At 34.9% G+C, this 21641-nt stretch overlaps 2 protein-coding genes across 3 annotated transcripts in view; one reads left to right on the plus strand and one right to left on the minus strand.

The window, feature by feature from the left end:
* GPR137C (G protein-coupled receptor 137C) overlaps positions 1–12124 on the plus strand; it is an 87035-nt gene extending 74911 nt beyond the window's left edge. For both annotated transcript variants that reach the window (XM_025392343.1, XM_025392344.1), the window contains 4 exons: positions 6603–6752; positions 7965–8090; positions 8266–8384; positions 9360–12124. In XM_025392343.1, coding sequence (XP_025248128.1) covers positions 6603–6752; positions 7965–8090; positions 8266–8384; positions 9360–9537 — 573 coding nt within the window. In that variant the 3' untranslated portion in view covers positions 9538–12124. The remainder of the gene's footprint in view (positions 1–6602; positions 6753–7964; positions 8091–8265; positions 8385–9359) is intronic.
* Positions 12125–12586: 462 nt separating this feature from the next.
* Positions 12587–21641, minus strand: part of ERO1A (endoplasmic reticulum oxidoreductase 1 alpha) — a 58175-nt gene continuing 49120 nt past the window's right edge. Inside the window, exons 14-16 of the mRNA XM_025392444.1 lie at positions 18744–18830; positions 18523–18656; positions 12587–16006 (exon numbers count right to left, since the gene is read on the minus strand). Coding sequence (XP_025248229.1) covers positions 15946–16006; positions 18523–18656; positions 18744–18830 — 282 coding nt within the window. The 3' untranslated portion in view covers positions 12587–15945. The remainder of the gene's footprint in view (positions 16007–18522; positions 18657–18743; positions 18831–21641) is intronic.

Raw genomic sequence — 21641 nt, forward strand, 5'->3', positions numbered from 1 at the left:
CTGTCACCCAGGCTGGAGTGCAGTGGTGTGATCTCGGCTCACTGCAAGCTCCGCCTCCCGGGTTCACGCCATTCTCCTGCCTCAGCCTCCCGGGCAGCTGGGAGTACATGCACCCGCCACCACGCCCGGCTAATTTTTTGTATTTTTAGTAGAGACGGGGTTTCACCGTGTTAGCCAGGATGGTCTCGATCTCCTGACCTCGTGATCTGCCTGCCTCGGCCTCCCAAATTGCTGGGATTACAGGCGTGAGCCACCGCGCCCGGCCAGGAGAACATTTCTTAGACCCGGTTTTATGAGGCCAGCGTTAGTTGATGCTAAAACTTGACGAAGATACAGTGGCAGCCGTCTGTATTCGCAGGTCCTACATCCATGGATTCAACCAACCTTGAACTGAAAATATTAAATAAATACAAAGTAACGATACAACAATAAAAATAATATAACTTTTTAAAAACAATACAGAGTAACAACTATTTACATATCATTTTTCACAGTATTCGGTATTATAAATAATCTAGACATGATTTAAAGTATACAGTAGGATGTGCACACTATGTGTAAATACTATACCATTTTATATAAGGGACTTGAATATCTGTGGACTTTGGTGTATCCACAGGGGGTCTTGGGACCAATCCATGGATACTGAGAGATGGCTGTACATTAACACTTACAGACTAGTGTTCCTAATACTCAGAGACAAAATCTAATCAACATATAAAAAGGATAATTTATTGTGTCCAAGAGATGTCTATCCTAGGAGTGCAGCATTGGTTTAACATTTAGAATCAGTGTAATTCACTACATTAAAACAAAAGAGAAAAACCACATAATCATTTCAATAAACAATGAAAAGGCATTTGACTAAATTTAGTAACCTTCGTGATTAAAAAAAGAAAGAAAAAACTCTCAGCTAATAGAGAATAGAAGAAAAGGAAAGTACTTCAATATCATAAAAGACATCTACTGAAAATCCTAAAACTAATGTCATACTTAAATATTGAATGTTCTGCCCCTAAGATTGGCAACAAAGTAAGGATGTCAGCTCTCACCATTTTTATTCAATATTCCAATAAGACAAGAAGAAGATACAAAAGGTAAAAAATGGAAATTAAGAAGTAAAACTGTCTCTAATTGCAGATAACAGTTATTTAAGGAGAACATCTTAAGGCATATACTAAACAACTAGAATAAATGAGTTTAGCAAGTTCTCAGAATAGATCAAAATACTACAAACACATTGTATTTTTATATATAACAGGAATAATCAATTGGAAAATAAAATTTAAATGAACAACACCATTTACAATAGTAGCTCAAAAAAAAGATATTTAGGAAAAAATTTTCCAAAAAGCAAGCAATATCTGTATACTGAAAACTACAAAATACTGCTAAGAAAAACCAAAGAAGACCTAAAATTAGTGAAGAGATACGCCATGTTTGTGGATTGGAAGGTGCAGTATTGTTAAGATGGCAATTCTTCCCTAATGAATCTGTAAATTGAATGCAAACCAAATCATAATTTTACCATGCTTTTTTTAAAAAAAGGAAATTGGGCTGGATGTGGTAGCTCACACCTGTAATCCCAACACTTTGGGAGGCCTCGGTGGGAAGATTACTTTGGCCTAGGAGTTCAAGACCAGCCTTGGCAATGTAGTGAGACGCTATTTCTACAAAAAATTTAAAATTAGCAAGACATGGTGGTGTGCACCTGTAGTCCCAGCTACCTGGGGAGCTGAGGTAGGGATACCCTTGAGCCCAGGAAGTCAAGGCTGCAATGAGCTGTGATCACACCAAAGCACTTCGGTCTGGGTGACAGAGTGAAATTCTGTCTCAAAGATAAATAAGTAAAAATTTTAAAATTGAAATTGACAAGTTGGGAAACTCACCAAGTGGTATACAGCTTTTCACATGTCAATCATACTTCAATAAAGTGGTTTAAAAAGAAGAAATTGACAAGCTGATTCCAAAATTTGTATGACAATGTAGATGATCTAAATATTTAAAGTAGTGCTGGCTGGGCGGCGCGGTGGCTCATGCCTGTAATCCCAGCACCCGAGGTGGGTGGATCACAAGGTCAGGAGATCAAGGCCATCCTGGCCAACATGGTGAAACCCTGTCTCTACTAAAAATACAAAAATTAGCTGGTCATGGTGGCACGTGCCTGTAATCCCAGCTACTCGGGAGCCTGAGGCAGGAGAATTGCTTGAACCTGGGAGGTGGAGGTTGCGATGAGCCAAGATCACAGTGCTGCACTCCAGCCTGGCGATAGAGCAAGACTCTGTCTCAAAAATATATATATAAAAAAAAGTAAAAAATAAAGTAGTGCTTTCCTATAGAATTTTCTGTGTTGATGAAAATATTCTGTAGCTGTACCGTTCAGTATGATAGCTAGCCAAATATGACTTAAAAAGTGGCTAGAGCAACAGGAACTGTTCAGGAATTTTTAGTTTAATTTAAATGTAAAAACTCTCATGTGGCTAGTGGCTATTGTGTTGAACAGTACAGAAAGTAACCCTGAAAATGAAAGGGGTTCATACTACATTATGTTGAAACTTAGTATAAAGCTACAATAATTAAGACAGTGTGCTACTGACATGAGAAAGACAGATTAGTAGAACAGAATGAGAGCTTAGAAATCAATCTACACTTAATGTGATTTATTGATTTTTGACAAAGATGGTAAAGCAATCCAATACCGCAAGAAATTTTTTAAACTAGTGGTGCTGAAGCAACTCGGTATCCATATGGAATAAAATGAACCTCCAACTCTATTTCATACTATACACAAAAATTAATTCAAAATGGAACATAGACCTAAATGTAAATGAAACAAGTGAAAAGCTTCCAAAAGAAAACGGGGTAGTTGCAGCAAATTTCTTAGAGGGGCAATAAAAGGTAATAACCATGAAAAAATAAGTTGATAAATTAGAATTAATTAAAATTTAATCTCATCAGGCTGGGCATGGTGGCTCACGCCTGTAATCCCAGCACTTTGGGAGGCCAAGGTGGTCAGATCGCTTGAGGTCAGGAGTTCAAGACCAGCCTGGCCAACGTGGTGAAACCCCATCTCTATTAAAAATACAAAAATTTGCCAGGCGTGGTGGCAGGCGCCTGTAATCCCAGCTACTCAGGAGGCTGAGGCAGGAGAATTACTTGAACCCGGTAGGCAGAGGCTGCAGTGGACCAAGATTGTACCACTGCACTCCAGCCTGAGTGACAGAGGGAGACTCTGTCTCAAAAATAAAAAATAAAAATAAAAGAAGTAAAAATTCTTATCAAAGGCAAGACTGAGAAAATGCAAAGGCAGGCCACAGACTTCAAGAAAATCATATATCTGATGAGAGTTGATTGTTAGCATATAAAAAGATCTCCTACAACTTATTGATTTAAAAAGACAACCCGGTTTGGAAGTGGTCAAAAGATTTGAATAGATTCTTCACAAAGAAGATATACCAATGCCCAATAACACAATATTAGTCATCTGGGAAATGCAAATTAAAACCGAAATGAGATATCACTACACATCTTCCAGCGTGGCTGAAAAGATGGACAGTCCTGAATGAGGTCTATAATTGGACAGTTGGGTGGAAAAACTGAAACTGTCACACTTTGTTGGAAGTATAAAATTGTACATCCATTTTAGGAAAAGATTTGTCAGTTTCTTACACAGCTGAACTTATGACCACCATATGACCCAGCAATTCCACTCTTAGGTAGTTACCCAAAAGAAGTGAAAACATATCCACAAAACTCTTTGTACAAGAATATTCATAGATTCTATCTAACTGTCATGTAAACAAACTCATATAATCAGAAAGTGGAATTAACGTGATTTACTGGCTCAATTTTCCTGGGTCTGAGTTTTCCAGGATGTGGGACTTCAGGTGCTAAAACCAGAAAACCCCTAAGCAAATCAGGAAGACTTGGTCACTGTCATTATCCTCTCAGCAATAAAAACAACTAACTCCTGATAGATACATCCAAAAACAAGGATGAACCTCAAAAACATTCTGCAGAGCGAATGAAACATACAAGAGTTCATATTCTATGATGCCACTTACATGAACTTCTAGAGCAGGTAGAACTAAATTGTAAAAAACAAAGCAGGGGAGCATTTGTGTTTTGGGTTTGGTTGATGGGGAAGGGGTGTGAGGGAACTTTCTGGAATGATGATGTTCTATATTTTAGTGGAGATTTGGGTTACACAGGTGTATACATTTGTCAAAACTCAATGACTAGTAAGTTAAGGTTTCTGCATATCTGCATTCTCAAAGTATCTGTAAACACTATTGAACTGCAATGTTTTGGATACTGAGGTGTTTAGGAGTTAGGTATAACTCTTTTTCACTTATCAAGTGTGGAATTTCTTTAAAAGTAGTATGTAAGTGTCAGAGACAGGGAAAGGAAAATCATTCCTTGAGAATTTCTCCTGAGTTGAATTGTTTGTTCTGACTCTATTTTAGGAAGGTTTTCTTCAACTTTTGATAACACTTTCCATGTCACTGGATCCTTATTTTTCATTTTGTAATCCTGTATTTTGCGGGGGTGAATCTTTTGTTTTCCAAATGAGTGGGTGTCTTTCGTTGTTTTATGTTTGTAATTTGACTAGAGGTTGTTTGGTTTGTTGTATTAATTACTTCCACATTGATTCTTTGCTCTTTTCTCACAATCTTTTTTTAAAAGCTTCCATAGTATTTACAGATTTAAACAGTTTCTCTGTATTATAGCCTGTTTCTGACATTTGTCTTATTTCCCAAAGCAGTGCTTATAAACTTTTGCAGTTATTTTTGAGGATGGTAATTCTTACAGCATTCTGTTTTCTGGTTCTTGTTTCCTTACTTTTCTTTAATAATACATTACTTCTAAAATTGGATCTGGAGTGGTTTTAGATTAACTTTTTTATTAACAATTTTTTTTTGGATTCACAAAAATAAAATAGCATATTGTAGAAAATTTTAGCCTAATTTTTAAGTTTTGCCAGTTTTATTTTCACACATACTTTTTGTGATGGTAGTGTGTTAGCTCAGAGAAGGTACTCTGTTACTGTCCCAACATCTTTCAGGGTATCTTTTATGGTTTTGTTCTTTCTTTTCATATACCTCTAAAATGAGTTGTTCTGAGGAAGTCAGTTATAATAATAGTTCTCAACGCCACAAGAGCCCTGCAAGACCCAGTGCAGTTCTAATGAAAACATTTTTAATTACCTGTTTCTATCCTGAAATTAATGGCTTTTTAACCTACCTACACACATAAAATTCAGTGTAATTGCCTTAATTGTAACATAACGAGGAAATAAAAGGAGAGTAATTAATAAATATTTTGATACATTACTTTTGGAGCATGATGTAATAGATGTTTGTATTTAGACACAGAAACCATGAATGGGGCAGCTATAAATGCAAACTGTTACGGTGTGTTGCATTGGTCACTTGTATACCACAAGCAATATTGCTGTCAATGTCATGATTTTCTGAAATATTTGAACAACTGATAAAATTCTGAAGAAAACAAAGTACAAATTTCCTTCAATTTACACATTCTATGTGTTTCTGGAAATTTGGGCATCTATTTAAACTATGCAAACATGTACTTCGTTTATATTCAAAACAGAATTAGGTTCTGACTCAGATCATTATAAAGAGGTGTTTCATCTTCATGAATGTCCGGGAGGACATTAGAAAGTTATCAAGGCCAGAGCACAGTTATCTTAGGTGGAGGATTCTCCTGTGACTTGCAAGTCATCTAGCGTCCCTGGACCTTGTGCACTAAGTGCCATAATTGCCCCTTCTTAATCATTGTGACAACCAAACACAAACTTCCAAAACACAATATTGGGTGTTTCTGTGCAATGGAACTCTTTGGCAAGGATGTCACGGTAATTTTTTTTAATGCATAAAATAAAATACACAGGATTGCAAAGAAAATGGATTTATGGAAATACAGACCCCAGGTTAAGAATCTCTGCAAGAGGTGACTACCACACCCTTCTCCAATATACACACTCCAGTTGAGAATCACTAAGTTGGAAGAGCTTTTTATGTTGAGGGAAATGCTGAAAGCCATAGTCTTAAAATTTTAAGGATTTGAAAGTACATATGGGTGCCCAGAACATTTGCCATCAACACTGTCATCAATAGGGACTAACAACCACTCTCTAATAGAATCTAAAGAATGAAAGCAAATAGCATAGGAACTCTATTTCTATTCTAATTTTGTATCAGAAATTAAGTGTATCAAATGGACTAATGCTTCTGTTTTCCATTCTTTTCTCATTACGACTAAACTACCTCTTTGATTAACATCAATTAAAGTTCAGATCTTTTGCCAACTTGTTTATTCATATATTAAAAGACAACCTTGGCAGAACAAAATCTTTCTCCAGCTGCTATTTGGCAAGTTGGCAAAAAACGTCCACATATTAAACACAAGCAGTTCTAGGAATAGAAATTGAAAAGCAAAATAATCAAGAGTTTATTTCAACAGGTGCTCACTTAATGCTTTCTAGGAGTACATTGCAAGAGGTGACCATATTGTATGTACATGAATAGCTTGTCATGACAAATGTGTAGAATACTAAAGATGATTTTTATTTGTTTTAGGGTATGTCTCTGTGCCAGACTGTCGTCGTGGGCTCTGTAGTCATTCTTCTGTACTCTTCCAGAGCTTGTTATAATTTGGTGGTGGTCACCATATCTCAGGATACATTAGAAAGTCCATTTAATTATGGCTGGGATAATCTTTCAGATAAGGTAAATACCTACCACATATTCCCAGTCTAACAATGTGATAATTAACTTACCCTCATCTAGGAGAATACTGTAGTGTTTGACTTACAAACACATTTATGGAATCTCTGTTTACTGTCAGTAATCATACTTAAAGCTTTGTGTTTAAAAATCTTTATATATGTGTGACATTTGAAATCGTTCTTCACAGAGAACTTCTACCAAAGGAGTATTTTCTCTCTCCTTTTTGGTAAATAATAATAGTGCCACAAGCCTCTTGGTCGTATGCTAATTTTACTTATTTTTGTTAATGATGGTGTTTAAATATTTCTAGATAAATGAATTGGCTATTATTAGCCAATTTTCCTCCTCTTTATTAGGAGGAAAGTAACTCTCCCCTACCCAAGAATTACATATACTCTTACTATTTGGTTCAGGTTTAGATGTTTAAATAATGGCTTTCATAAAAATCTGGCTTTGTCAGCCTTGATAATGGGAGAGCATTCGTAGTTCCTTGGGTGTCCAGGTATTTGCTATCATCATTCCCAGTACTCTATGCATATTTAACTTTCTAGCATTCCCATATGCTTCCTAAATGTACATTTTGACATAGCTATGTGTCATATCTTAAAGTAATTTAGCTTTCTACTGAATTTTAGGGACCTTGGAATATTGTTTTTCATTTACCTTTCTAAAGTGAAGGAATTTTCACATGTGGTTCCTTGTGGCAGATTCTCTTCACTCTTTTTTCCATTTCCCTCTCCCAACATCTGATAGAACAGAAACAAATTTAATATGTAGATTAGGTCCAAAAGCATATTTTAAGTAGAGCTGAGCTGAGTGACTTAACATGTTACATTTTTCTACAGGTGTAATTCAGGGTAAGTGCTGTTATTTTGCCTATGGAGCAGCTGGAACAGTAATGTCTTTAAAAGTCACTCTCTTCAGATTATGGGGCCTAAATATGAGATCACTCCTTATTATCCATATATTAAAATGGTCATAAACTGATACATTTTTAAAATTAACTGCTTTTTATTCTAACTTCAATGCATTTTATGTCCTTTAAAGGATAAGTGTCATTACGTGAGAAACCAGAAAATATAGAAAGTTTTAAAGTTTATGTGCCTGTAGTTAATATATTTTATCTTACCTGATTTGAAACAAGTTAACTGTGGAGGTGATTGCTTATACATTAAACAGGTGTAAAAATTCTCTGCCATACTCTGTTTACAGGCTCATGTAGAAGACATAAGTGGAGAAGAGTATATAGTATTTGGAATGGTCCTCTTTCTGTGGGAACACGTGCCAGCATGGTCGGTGGTACTGTTTTTCCGGGCACAGAGATTAAACCAGAATTTGGTATGATATCATAATATTCCCCAATGCTTGTTCTCTTATTTTTAAAAATTATGGAACATTTGTATTGATTTTCCATTTTTGGCAAAGGTTAAAACTAAAAATTATTGTAGTTTCTAGCCTCCTTTCTTAGTGGAAAAGTAAAACCTTCATATGCTATCTAATACTTTGTTCACAGGCACCTGCTGGCATGATAAATAGTCACAGTTACAGTTCCAGAGCTTACTTTTTCGACAATCCAAGACGATATGATAGTGATGATGACCTGCCAAGACTGGGAAGTTCAAGAGAAGGAAGGTAGATGTAACAAAGCCACTTAGCCTGAATTACTATTGAAATTGATTGAAAAAACAAAATCCAAGCTTTAACCAAAATATGAAAAAAGGTGATTTGGTAGTAATATGTCAATAAATAAGATCGGCAATACTGGAGTTTAAAGCAGATGTTAAACCCAGGGTGGGACCTGCATTATCAGGAACTACCATCTGACTAAAGCGTATATGCCTTTGGGCTTAAATGGTACCATTTCATTTCAGGATCACTTGCTGGTTCAGAGCTGTTTGTGGGAGGGGGATGCACAAGGAAGAAATACCATTATAGTGATTATGTATCTGTTTCCATATCTCTAGTGCTGGTCAAAATTCAGAGAAACCCTAGATAAAACTCTGGGGAAGCTTAACTGCCATAGGAAATCTTCCCATGCCCTCCTTGTTTCAAAACCATTTCAAGTCCTTAACTAGTACACTATTAGCTGTGATTTGGGCAAGGAGAAAAGCTTAATGGCTGAAGCCATCAAGCATAATGGCTTCAGCTTGATATGACATTTTCTGTAATCCTAACTTCATCAGGACAAGTTACATAATGTTTTTTGAGCCTGTTTTTCATCTGTAAGATAGGGATAATAGAACCTATCTCAGAGGTTTGTTGTGAGGGTTAAATGTATATGTGCGTCTGCATACATACATACATACACAGATGTCTTAGAATAGAACCTAGTACAAAAGGACTACATTGTTATCAGCTGATGATCAAGTTCTACCAGTTCCAAGTGGCATTTATTCATTCTTTTGTAACATAATGCGATATAGAATCCAGGATATTAGATAAAAGTCAATAAATTTGTGGAAAGGCATTATGTTATTTGACAAAGAACATATTTCAATATATTTGTTTGCTTTTATTACAAAATTCATTGAAAATGCTAAAAATTCAAATATGACTTCTTATATCCTGATCATAGTCCTATGGCTTCTTTGCCTTTTTTTGTTGCAGTTTACCAAATTCGCAAAGTTTGGGCTGGTATGGCACCATGACTGGGTGTGGCAGCAGCAGTTACACAGTCACTCCCCACCTGAACGGACCTATGACAGATACTGCTCCTTTGCTCTTTACTTGTAGTAATTTAGATTTGAACAATCATCATAGCTTATATGTGACACCACAAAACTGACAGCATCACCAAGTCATGATTCTTGAGTTGTTTTTCATAAATGTGTATATTCGATGTGTTTAAATTCCATCTACATAAACATTCCATTATCTGTTACAACTGAAAACAAAATCTGGAAGTGTGGCTGTGTTTGGTAAAGAACACAGCTATTATTTTTGACCTTTTCATAGTAAAATGAAGTAAAATAGAAAGTTTGGAGTAGGAGAAAAGAGAGATTAGATCTTAAGGCACTTGATGGCCTCCAAAAATCCTGACTTTGGAACATCAAATGCATGTGTGCACTTTTATCTTTGTTCTGAAAGAGTCACTGCAGTCCCCAAAGTCATATGCCAATGTTCACACTGGAATACTATATTGTACACCGAACTGGAAGGCAATTTTCCTATGAAAATCAAAGTCTGTATATTCATTGGTATGCTCTATATGGAAATCTTAATAAAAATTTTATAGTGTGAACAGTGCAGAGTTAAGGCATAAAAATGTTTCACTCTTTATAAAAATCTACTGAAAATGTGTAATCATTGAAGACAGTTCTTTTAAGCATGATTTTAAAATAGCAACTGAAATTCAATCATTTTAAATAAATGATAGTAGTAATCCATTAGTTATGGCCAGCAGTGTTCTTTGGAGGTCACAATAATTTCAAGAGGAAAATATACCAGTGAAAATGGTGTGGCTATTTTGAGTAGAATTGGTCAGTTGATTATTTTGTATAATTGAGATATATGTGGTAGTTTAAGCATGATTCTTCAAGAAAGCAATAGTGACTTTTGCATAGGGAGATTTTGGTAGAAACTTCTTGGGACTAAACAAGTTTAGAGATGCATTTAAGAATTATTCACAAAATGTATAATTCTAAATTAAAACAAATATATTTTCAAAAGCATTTGATTTCTCTGAAGCATGATATAGCAGTGAATCAGGATTGTCCTCAGGTAAATGAAATCATGATACATTATTGCAGTGAACTCAAGTGCAATACTTTGTGAGACATATAATTCCTCCTATGATTTTCACATTTGTATATCTTGTATATGGGAAAAGCCAAATTAAATTGAATTCAAATTAATTCCAGCATTAGACTAAATGAGCAAATTTAAGTAAATGTACAAACTAGGTAAGTATAAAACCACAGGTTAACAATATTGGAGTACTTTTAGAATTACATTAAAACTGTCTTAAATGTCCTATCCCAAATCTTAAAAAAAAGAAAATGGTAGGCTAAGATAATACAGAATTTTAAAATGCACTTTGTACCAGTGTCTATATGGAAAGAAGTAGATGCTGAATACCTCAAGATGCCAAGGGAACAAGCAACATTGGGAAGTTGTCACAACATGCTCAAAGACTAACTACAATTGTCTGCTATCTATTTCTTCAGAACTGAAACTAATACGAGTATCCTTTTCTGTTTTATACTTTGATTAGAATGTTATTTCCTCTCTTACTTAAAATGTATTTCAACTTTTTAACAACTGATACAATAACTTCACAAAAGTAAAACACTAGGTTGAAACCCTAAGGAAAAACTGAAATTGTTAATGCTTCCCATCTTTTGGGAGGCAAGTACAGAGACAAATAAATTTCTTCTTTTTATGATACAAAATGACTTTGTATTCAATCAGAAGCATATACTTACTTACATTATTTTGGGTTTGTTTGTAAGTTCTCTCATTGTAACCAAGTTATTTAAAATTGTATAATATAAAAAGTTAACCATGGTATTGACAAAAGCATATTTTTATTACAACTTCAGTTGTTAGATTTCTTCTCAGAATGCCAACTGTTTATTTTGCTAATAATGTTAGGTATCTAACATTAGATAGAACTGTCTGAAAAGATACATTGTCTTCGTTAATCCTTGGGGTTCAAGGTGATGAAGTTTTTCTGATAAGGTTCCCCTTGATAATGTTCCTATTTAACCAAACTAAAAAAGATTACTTTTTAAAAATTTCTCAGAAAAAATAACTTGGTTCTTTCTGCTGCATTAGTTGATTGTTCCAAATTTGAGATTTGTAAGTTTATTCTTATCACTGACTAGGGTACCCAAATTCTTGCAGTTGTCTCCTTATACACATCTAACACATCACCAAAGACAAATAAAGATACACTCTGGCCCAATCTTTGCTTAAAAATTCCAAAGCACTAGGAGCACTTTAAGTTTGGTCTCGAAAGTTGTTTATAAAATCAAAGGGCTACCGATTCCCTGTTCATCCTGCACTGAAGCACATGATGACAATATCAAACCTTCATTTTTGTTCATTAAAAAGTGAATTTCATTACTTACGTGTGTAATTCTATAGTGATTAGCAGTATTTGTTTTCATCATTTCACTTGGGTGGCCATTAATTTTGAAACTTTTACCACTCATTGTAGTTGGTTGTAGTTTTATGGAAAATAATTTATAGCTAAAGTGGCTTTTTTATGCATAGCTGCCTTTTTTATTGTTTAACAGTGTTTCTCAGCTATATAATCAGTTTCAAACTGGTTGTAAAAGTATAGCTGTGGCCAATGAATGTATTTATTTGTTGTTTCACTAAATTGTAACAAAACACTACTATTGAAAATAAAAGTGTTTGTGCTTTTATTTAGAGGTCTGGTTTTCTTCATCTCTTATAATGGACTAAGTTTCTATCATATAAGGATAAAAACATAGTGCTACCACAAAAAAAAAAAAAAAAAAAACAATCAGGAGTTACAAATGATAGTTTGCCTTTAGTGATCGCATAATTTGTCGTATCACTTAATATACACCAGTTTGACATGAAGTGCCATGCAGTTTAAAATGCCAATACATTATTAGATAGTACATTTTTATTCAAACATTAAGCTAAGAAAAATTGTTGTATGAAATAATTTGTAACACCTCTCCCCGTCCCTTTAGAATCTTAAACAGGAATCCATTTATCTACCTTATAATCCTAGGAAGGTATTCTTTGATTATTCAAGAAATTCTTCAATGATGCTTAACACAATTTGCTCATGAAAGAAGTTCCTTTTCTTCCCAGAATAGGCCCTTTTCGTGACCCACCAAAAACCATACCAAATCTTGAATACAATTTCAGCTTTATTGACCCCCTGAAGTCTACAAATCCTTGGGACTCTACTGACCCTTGCTGTAAAGTGAAGGGAGTGAAAGTATTTGGAATAAAGGTAGGACCTCTAATATAATAAAGATGTCACTTTAAAATCAATTTATTCAACAAACATTTATTAAACGTTCATATGCCAAAAACTATGCTATGGAGATGCAAAAAATAAAAAGGTTCCTTTTCCTGCCCTTAAGGAGCTCACATTCTAGTGAAGAAGACTTTTGAAAAATAAAACAATACAGTACAATTTAAGTGACATACAATAGAGGTAGGTTGTAATTACAGTGGTGACACAGAAGTAGAAGTTAGATGACTCTCCTTGAGTGGAGCAAGGGAGATTTTACAGAGGAAATGCTTATGTCAGGCCTGCAAGATGCATAGTAATTTTCCAAGTTGGGGAAGGATGACCAGCGCACTTGATGCAAAGAGTACAGCATTTACCAAGGCGGGAAACCTGGCCATACAGGGCTTTTGAAGAACTGTTAAGTCTGTTTCACCAGAACATTCGGTGGAGGAAACACATTACACATCAGAAGACCTTGTACACCAACCAGAGGGGTTTGGCTTTCTCCTGAAAGTTCCTGAAGTCATGGAAGGGTATTAGGGAGTAATGCTGTCAGAGTGCTTCTAGAAAGCCTACTCTGGTAACATTGAGCAACAAATAGGAGACCAGCTAGGTATAGGAGGCAGGTTAGTACTGTAGGTATTAATAATATCAATGAAGATGAAAGAGTGATGTATCAGAGAGGTGGAGATAAAATCAGTAAAACTTAAACACTAAATGATAGGGGAAGGTGGAGAAGAGGAATAAGCCTAGAAAACATAGAATATAATGGTTCTAAAATTAACCAAAGTAAGGAACACAGGCATTAGAGTAGGTTTTGCAGACAATGAATGTTTTAAGACACACACAGGTGTCTGTGGGACAACCAAGTAAAGTGCAGCAGGCAGATGGATTGAGGAGTTTGGCTAAAGACAAGGATTTAGGAATTGCTGAACTGAAATGACCCAAGCGTGAGAAGTGGTGTTATGATTAAGAGGAAAAAAAAATGGAGGCCTGAGGAATAACATTAAAGGAATAAATGAAGAAGCTAAAAAGGGGGGGTTCAGGAGTGAGCAAAATGTAAAAAATCAAGGGAATAAATCTTTCAAGTACAGGTTGTCAAAAATGTCAAATAAGTAATAGCTTGTGAATTAAACTGTGGATTTAGAATTGATTTTAGACTTCACAGGAAGGGACTGTTAACTATATAGCCAAACGGCAGATTTCAGTTGTGGAGCCAGTGGAAGGTGACAAAGTAGAGGTAAGAATATTCCTTCAAAAGGATTGGCTGTTAAAAAAAAAAAAAAGGAAAGGAAGCATAAGATGAGAGAGAGGGATACACAAAAAATGGCCATTTGAACCCACACTGTATTTTATGTAGAGTGATCACTTCATAGTCTTTTGAGTCTCCAAGAGGATTGACTTATTTAGTGGGTTAATGTCTTTCTTTTCCTGCCTTAGAGAAAATGAAGTGGCAGAGGAAAATAGGTCACATTATTAAACTTAGTTCTGCGATTATTCATTTAAAATATACTGAATACATATGCATACATTCATCCAACAAATATTTATTGGATACCAAGTATGTGCTTGGCACTGTAGCAGGCCTTAGGGACACAGAAGAAAAAAGTGTACAGCAGTGTCAACTGACATTTCTTAACCACTATATAAATAAACCCCACTCTACTAATAATGGGACATTTCAACATGTTATACCTGATAAGACATATGTAAAGAGGGCACATGATTTTGAGGTATATAGCTTTTTCTCTACAATTACCATGTGATATAAATTCCTAAACCCCTTCAAATAGCTTTATAAATGAAGAGCTTCCATTAATGAAAACCTCCCAAAATTACAGTTCAGTTTTAGGGAGACAAAGGAACTTCGTGTATAAAAAACAAAACTTAAACTGGGTATGGTGCAGACACCTGTATTCCCAGCTACTCGGGAGGCTGAGGTGGGAAGATCACTTCTGCCCAGGAGGTCAAGTTCCAGCCTGGGCAACACAGCAAAACCTTGTCTCTAAAAAAAAATTTTAATAAAATAAATAGCCTACCCTATTACTATACACATCAAGCGTAAAACGGGCAACAAAACTCAAAAAGAACTTTAGACTGGAACTTGAAATTATTATTTATTCTAAGGCTTATAGTAGTATAGTTCCAGAATTGTGGGAGGTTTTTTTTTTTTTTCTGAGAAAATCATTTTTAGAAATTATTCAGTATTACACACTGAAGTATTTAGGGTTAAAGGGGCATGATGCCTGTAACTGACTTTCAAATGATTGAGGAAAAATTGTGTGTGTGCGCATGTGTATGTGCATGTGAGTGTGTGTGTGCGCGTGTGTGTACAAAGAAAGCATGAAAGATAAAGTACATATGAACAATTAGTGAATCTGGGTAAGAGAGCTCTTTGTACTATTTTTGAAACTTTTCTGTAAATTGGAAATTATATAAAAATAAAAAGTGTTCCCCAAATTTTATTTAGTATTAGGGAAAGTATTATGAGAATAAATATATAATCTATTCAACTTTTCACAATGTTTAGAAATCTCCTGTGCCTTTGAGTTGTTATTGTACATTTCTACACACAAAAATAACCCAATCAAAATAGCAATATCATTCTAAAAGTGATTTGTTTCATACCAATGTATTTTAGGATTGCCAGATAAAATACAAGACTCCCAGTTAAATTTGAATTTCAAACAAATAATTTTTTAGTATAAGTATTTTCCAAATATTCCATGTAACATATTAAAAAACTAATTGTTGTTTATCTGAAATTCAAATCTAACTAGACAATCTTTATTTTTATTTGCTAAATCCAGCAACCCTAAACGTATTGAAAAATTCTACATTGCTAATTATGGGTCATTCATGAGGCCTCCTTAGCATTTTCCTATTAAATGCTTGCCACATTTACCATAGTTTTATTTATATTACATCTTATTACACAAAATGCTAGTTTCAGACACTTAGAACATTCACTTTTATCATATATGAATTTGATAATCCTCCTTTTATTCAATATTAAACTTTAAAATTTGTACCACATTATTAAAGTATTACTTTTCCTCACAGTAGTATTATACATAGACTTAACACAATTTTTTTAAAATGTGTTTACTTAAAACAATATAATTCTCCTTTACAAAAGCAACTTTATATAAAATGTTTGGCTTAAGACTGTCATTGCTATTATGCCTTTGAATGAAATTCCACTCTTTGGCCTCCACTGTCCAGAAACAGGCACATATCAGCTTGTTTTCTTTAATGAATACTTTGTAACAAGTTCCTGAAGTTTTCTAATTCTTTCACACTTGTAGAAATTCTGTAACCAAAAAATATTTCACTCAGAAACCATCTTAGATAAATTTTATCTGTAAAAGTTACTCACTTTGCATTTTAAAACAACATTTTTAAAGTAACTTATTTCAATAAATTTCAGGTGCATAAAACATTTAATATATTTTAATATATTTTAGTTCTTAATTTGACATGGTAAAACTAAGGTATTAATGTCCAGAAATTAGTTATTTTAAAAGTATTTAAATATGCATGCCAGATTCAGTGATTCACTCCTGTAAACCCAGTATTTTTTGAGGCCAAGATGGGAGAACTGCTTGAGGCCAGGAATTTGAGACCAGCCTGGGCAACACAGGGAGACCCGGTCTCTACAAAAAAAATTTAAAAATCAGCCAGTCATGGCTGTGTGTACCTGTAGTCGTAGCTACTTGGAAACCTGAAGTAGAACTGCTTGAGCCCAGGAGTTCAAGGTTACAGTGAGCTATGATCATTCCACTGCACTCCAGCCTGGGCAACATAGCCAGATCCTATCTCTAAAAAACCAAATTCTTTTAAATAAATAAAATAGCCAGGTGCAGTAGCTCATGCCTGTAATCCCAGTGCTTTGGAAGGCCACGGCGAGCGGACCACTTGAGTCCAGGAGTTTGAGACCAGCAAGGGCAATATGGCAAAACCCTCTCTCTACAAAAAATAAGAAAATTAGCCCAGCATGGTGGTGTGTGCCTGTATCCCAGCTACTCAGGTGACTAAGGTGGGAGAATCTATTGAGCCTGGGAGGCGGAGGTTTCAGTGAGCTGAGATCACATCAGTCAATCAATCAAATACCTAAGTATGAGATACATAAGTATTTAAATACTTCTGTATTTTAAGCATTCATAAGTATACTCCCTTTATATTAAAGCATATAGTATTTGGTATAAAATATGTATGTATACAAATATTATAATATTTAGGTATAAGTATTCATAAAAGTATTCATATGCTTAATATTAAAGAATATAAGTATAAAGTATATAAACAGAACTATAACTATTTTTAAATGCATAAGTATATGAATACTTAAAATACACCATATTTAGTAAATGTAGAAAGAATCAATGCTATTGGCCTATAAAGAGTAAGAATATTAAATGTATGACTACATTGTTTTCAGTAATTTTTGTAAAGTAAATTTTGTTCATTTTGAGTGCACTTAGTTCTGCTCTCTATCATGAAAAAAATAGTAGAATAATTAATGAAATATTAACTATCAAACCCCTGGGTGCGAGAGACACAATTTTGAAGGTCAATTATTTCAAGCCCAAAATTATAATATTTTTTAAATGAGGAAATGTAGTCCTTTAAAAAATATTAATTTTTATAAATCTCAGCATTTCTTGCATGATAGGCCAGAAAGAATGCATCTGCAAATATTTTAATATAAGTTCCTTATTTCATGCTTTTCTTTAATCATTTTGATGGGAAATAACTGTTTTAAAAAGAATCGTTAACCTTTTTATATAATGGTGAATTCACAAAGAGATTTACATGTACACCTATGTTAAACATGATTTTTCTAGCACCACAAAAATAATTGGATAGCAAAAAAAAATGTGCTTTTAAACAATTTTTAATATACAAATTCAATAAGATGAATATTAAAATTCAATCAGTAATTATAATTATGATTTTATATTTACATGTATGCACATTTTTTTCGAGATAGTGTCTTGCTCTTCTGTTGCCCTGGCTGGAGTGCAGTGGTATGATCTTGGCTCACTGCAACCTGTGCCTCCCAGGTTCTAGCGATTCTTCTGCCTCAGCCTCCCGAGCAGCTGGGACCACAGGCATGCTCCACCATGCCTGGCTAATTTTTTGTATTTTTAGTAGAGTTGGCCAGGCTGGTCTCGAACTCCTGGCCTGAAGTGATCCACCCACCTCGGCTTCCCAAAGTGCTAGGATTACAGGCATGAGCCACCGTGCCGCGCCCTAATTATGATTACAAAAGTCAACAGATGAAAATAAAGACCATCATGTACCAATTGTATATGTCTACATACTTGAGGTATTTCATAATATCCCATAATTCTGTAATGAAATAATTTCTTCAAAAAAAAAATTCCTGGCTGGGCACAGTGGCTCACGCCTGTAATCCAGCACTTTCAGAGGTGGAGCCAGGCAGATCACCGGAGGTCAGGAGTTTAAGACCAGCCTGGCCAACATGGTGAAACCCTGTTTCTACTAAAACTACACACACACACACACACACACACACACACACACACACACACAAATTAGTCAGGTGTGGTGTCATGCACCTGTAGTCCCAGCTACTTGGGAGGCTGAGTTGGGAGAATCACTTGAACCCAGAAGGCAGAGGTTGCAGTGAGCCGAGATCATACTACTGCACTCCAGCCTGGGCTACAGACCAAGACTCCATCTCAAAACTAAATAAATAAATAAAATAAAAAGGATATTCCTTACCCAGTTTTTTCTGAGAGCATATATGTTGCTTTAGACTTACTTGGCTACCAGAAGCAATTTCAGTACATTCAAACTAACCTTCCAAATGCGTTGAATAATGATACTATTTCTTGTCTGGTTAGATGGAATTCATAACTAGGTCCACTTTCTGGCATATTTGCTATCAATTTCTCAGAAAACAAGATCTTCAGAGCAGTGCCCAAACCCTGAGTCTATAACAGAAATAAGAAAAAAATAAAAATTAGAAAATTATTCATGCAAAGGGTAAATGAGAAATAGGAATGACTAAATTTGCTTACCTGAAGCTTTCCCCACAGACGACATTTAAAACAACCAACACAATCCATGATTCTTGAAATATTTCTAAAATGCAGTCGAAAGTCCTCCTGAAAACAATTTAACAAAATTTTATTAAGATGTACTATACAGTCAATTACTGAGTATTTTCAGAGCACGTTCTATGTGCCTAACACTGTGCAAGGTACTATGGGATACCAAAAATGAGAAGAGCACTAATATTCATTGATTTTACATACCAGATCCTTACATATACAATCTCATTTCATCTTCACCATGAATCCAAAGGTAGATATTATTATAATCTACACCTAATGTAAAAAACAAGATTCAGAGTGTTTAGGTAACTTGCCTAAATTCCCACACTAGTAAACAAAAAAACTTAGAACCCAGGCCTGCCTGACTCCAAAGCTAAACTATCTGCAAAAATATACAAAATAACTTTGTCAAGGTGTCCATTGTAGATGATTCCTGAGTATAAGAGACTCTCATATTTGTAAGAGTTGGAAGCCTCTGTATTTTTTTTTTTTTTTTTTTTTTTTTTGTTGAGACGGAGTCTCGCTCTGTCGCCCAGGCTGGAGTGCTGTGGCGCGATCTCAGCTCACTGCAAGCTCCACCTCCGGGGTTCACGCCATTCTCCTGCCTCAGCCTCCCAAGCAGCTGGGACTACAGGCGCCCGCCACCTCGCCCAGCTAGTTTTTTTGTATTTTTTTAGTAGAGATGGGGTTTCAGTGTGTTTGCCAGGATGGTCTCGATCTCGTGACCTCGTGATCCGCCCGTCTCGGCCTCCCAAAGTGGAAGCCTCTGTTCTAAAAGATTGTGCTTGCTTTTGTAGATGCTAATTTCAATGTCCGATTCTATGTTAATTCAAATACTTGAAAGTGACAGCTCTTGAGTAAGTCTTTGTATGACATGTACAGAGAGCAGGCATGGTTGCTTACAATAGCCAAATAAACACTGTAAAATTAAAACCAAGCACATCAAATAGCATGCATCTTCTGCTTAAGTGAACTTAATATGCTAGAACCAAATTAATAGGCTAGAAATTTACTAGATCAAATTAGTAAAAATTAGTAAGGATTTCACAGGAGAAAATCCTTGTGACTTAACAAATAACAATCATGTACAATAACTTGAGTATATCCCCTAATTATCTCAGGTTAGAAAAAGTATGGTCCTTAAAATAACCAGTACCTAAATCACTTACAGATTTTACTTGTTTAGACATACAGTTTTAGGTCATCACTTTAAATTACAGCCAGTCAACAGAATGATCAAGCATTCTGTGATTCATATTCAGTGAAACCAACTGACCAGTTCTTGCGCAAATTCTCAAATATTTTACAAGTCTTCAAATGAGATCAAATTCTATTTGAATTGAATGCTAAATAATTCTCCTTCATATAAGTCCTCTATTTCTAACCATACATTGATAGGGTACTAAGGAAACAAGATGAGATTTTTAAAATTAATTTATAAATATGACTGTTCAAATCGATGTTTACCAGAAACCACTTTTTAAAAAAGTAAATATTTGATAGTAGCATGTTTTGTTTTTTACATCTTTCCTGTAAAAGATTCAGAAAAATTCTCTATTACATAAAGAATCTCTACCTAAACTTCATAGGACATTAAAGGTGAGTGTTTCCGAGTTTTGATCAAATTAAAACACCGTGAGAAATCCTTCTAATCTGCACGATTTAAAAAGAGCTGATGCCAGAACACTTTCCAATAAAGCAGCAAGTAAACTAAAAAAAAAAGGAACATATTGAAAATAGTAGGAATAAAAGAAGTCTTATTACAGCATCTTCCCCCTCACTTTCTAGTTCCTGGAAGCTGTTTAGGCAGATTATATAAGCACTGAGGTATGTATTTGTAGCAAGAATGCTTCAAGTAGGAGGTAGATGGGAAGTCAAGAATAAGTATTATCTAACAGCAAAAAAACTGAGTGCATAAAATCAGCTTCTTTCATTACAGAAAGAAAGAATAAGAAGCAGAGGAAGATATTTGTAAATATTTTGATGAAATCAGGCTGGCTATGGTGGTGGCTCACACCTGTACTCCCAGCACTTTCGGAGGCCAAGACAGGCGGATTGCTTGAGGCCAAGAGTTCAAGACCAGCCTGGGCAAAAATAGTGAGACCCCCAACTCAACAAAAAAATTTTAAAAGTTAGCAGGGCATAGTGGTGCCAGCCTGTAGTCCTAGCTACTCAGGGGGCTGAGGTGGGAAGACGGCTTGAACCCAGGAGTTCCAGGCTGCAGTGAGCTATGATTGTGCCTCTGCACTTCAACTTTAGTGACAAAATAAGACCTTATCTCTTAAAAAAACAAAAATATATATACAATATGTATGAAACCAGACATATTTATACAGAAATCTATCTATACATATCTACCATATCTAGTATCTATATCCAGTATCTTTATTAAGACAAAGCCCAAATCATTGTTAATTGTTACCAAATCTTAACAATATTCTCTATCTTGTGTTTCAGTACCTGTTCAGTAAGAGGTACTAACTTTATTTTTACTATTTTTCTATAACCAGATGACATCCAAGCAAGAGGTACTAATTTTAAACCTACCTTAAAAAAAAAAAACTACTCAATAATATTACTCTACAAAGATTCTGTGATATATATATATGAGATTTCATATGTACATATATATAATTGCGTGTGTGTGTGTATATATATATATAAAAAATCAGATCAAGCCCAGTAGTACGGAGGGCCACCTGCCTCTACTTACCAGTAGAACTTTGTAAGAGAGAAGAGAAATATAATTTTACTTGACCCCCTCTTGAAATCCCTTGAGGGTGGAAGCTCTCTTTCCTTTTAATGACAAAAAATTGTGCTGTGCACATAATGAGTGTGTAATAAATCTTCCTGGTGATGTTT

The sequence above is a fragment of the Theropithecus gelada genome, chromosome 7b (assembly GCF_003255815.1).
Source record: "Theropithecus gelada isolate Dixy chromosome 7b, Tgel_1.0, whole genome shotgun sequence".
NCBI lineage: Eukaryota > Metazoa > Chordata > Mammalia > Primates > Cercopithecidae > Theropithecus > Theropithecus gelada.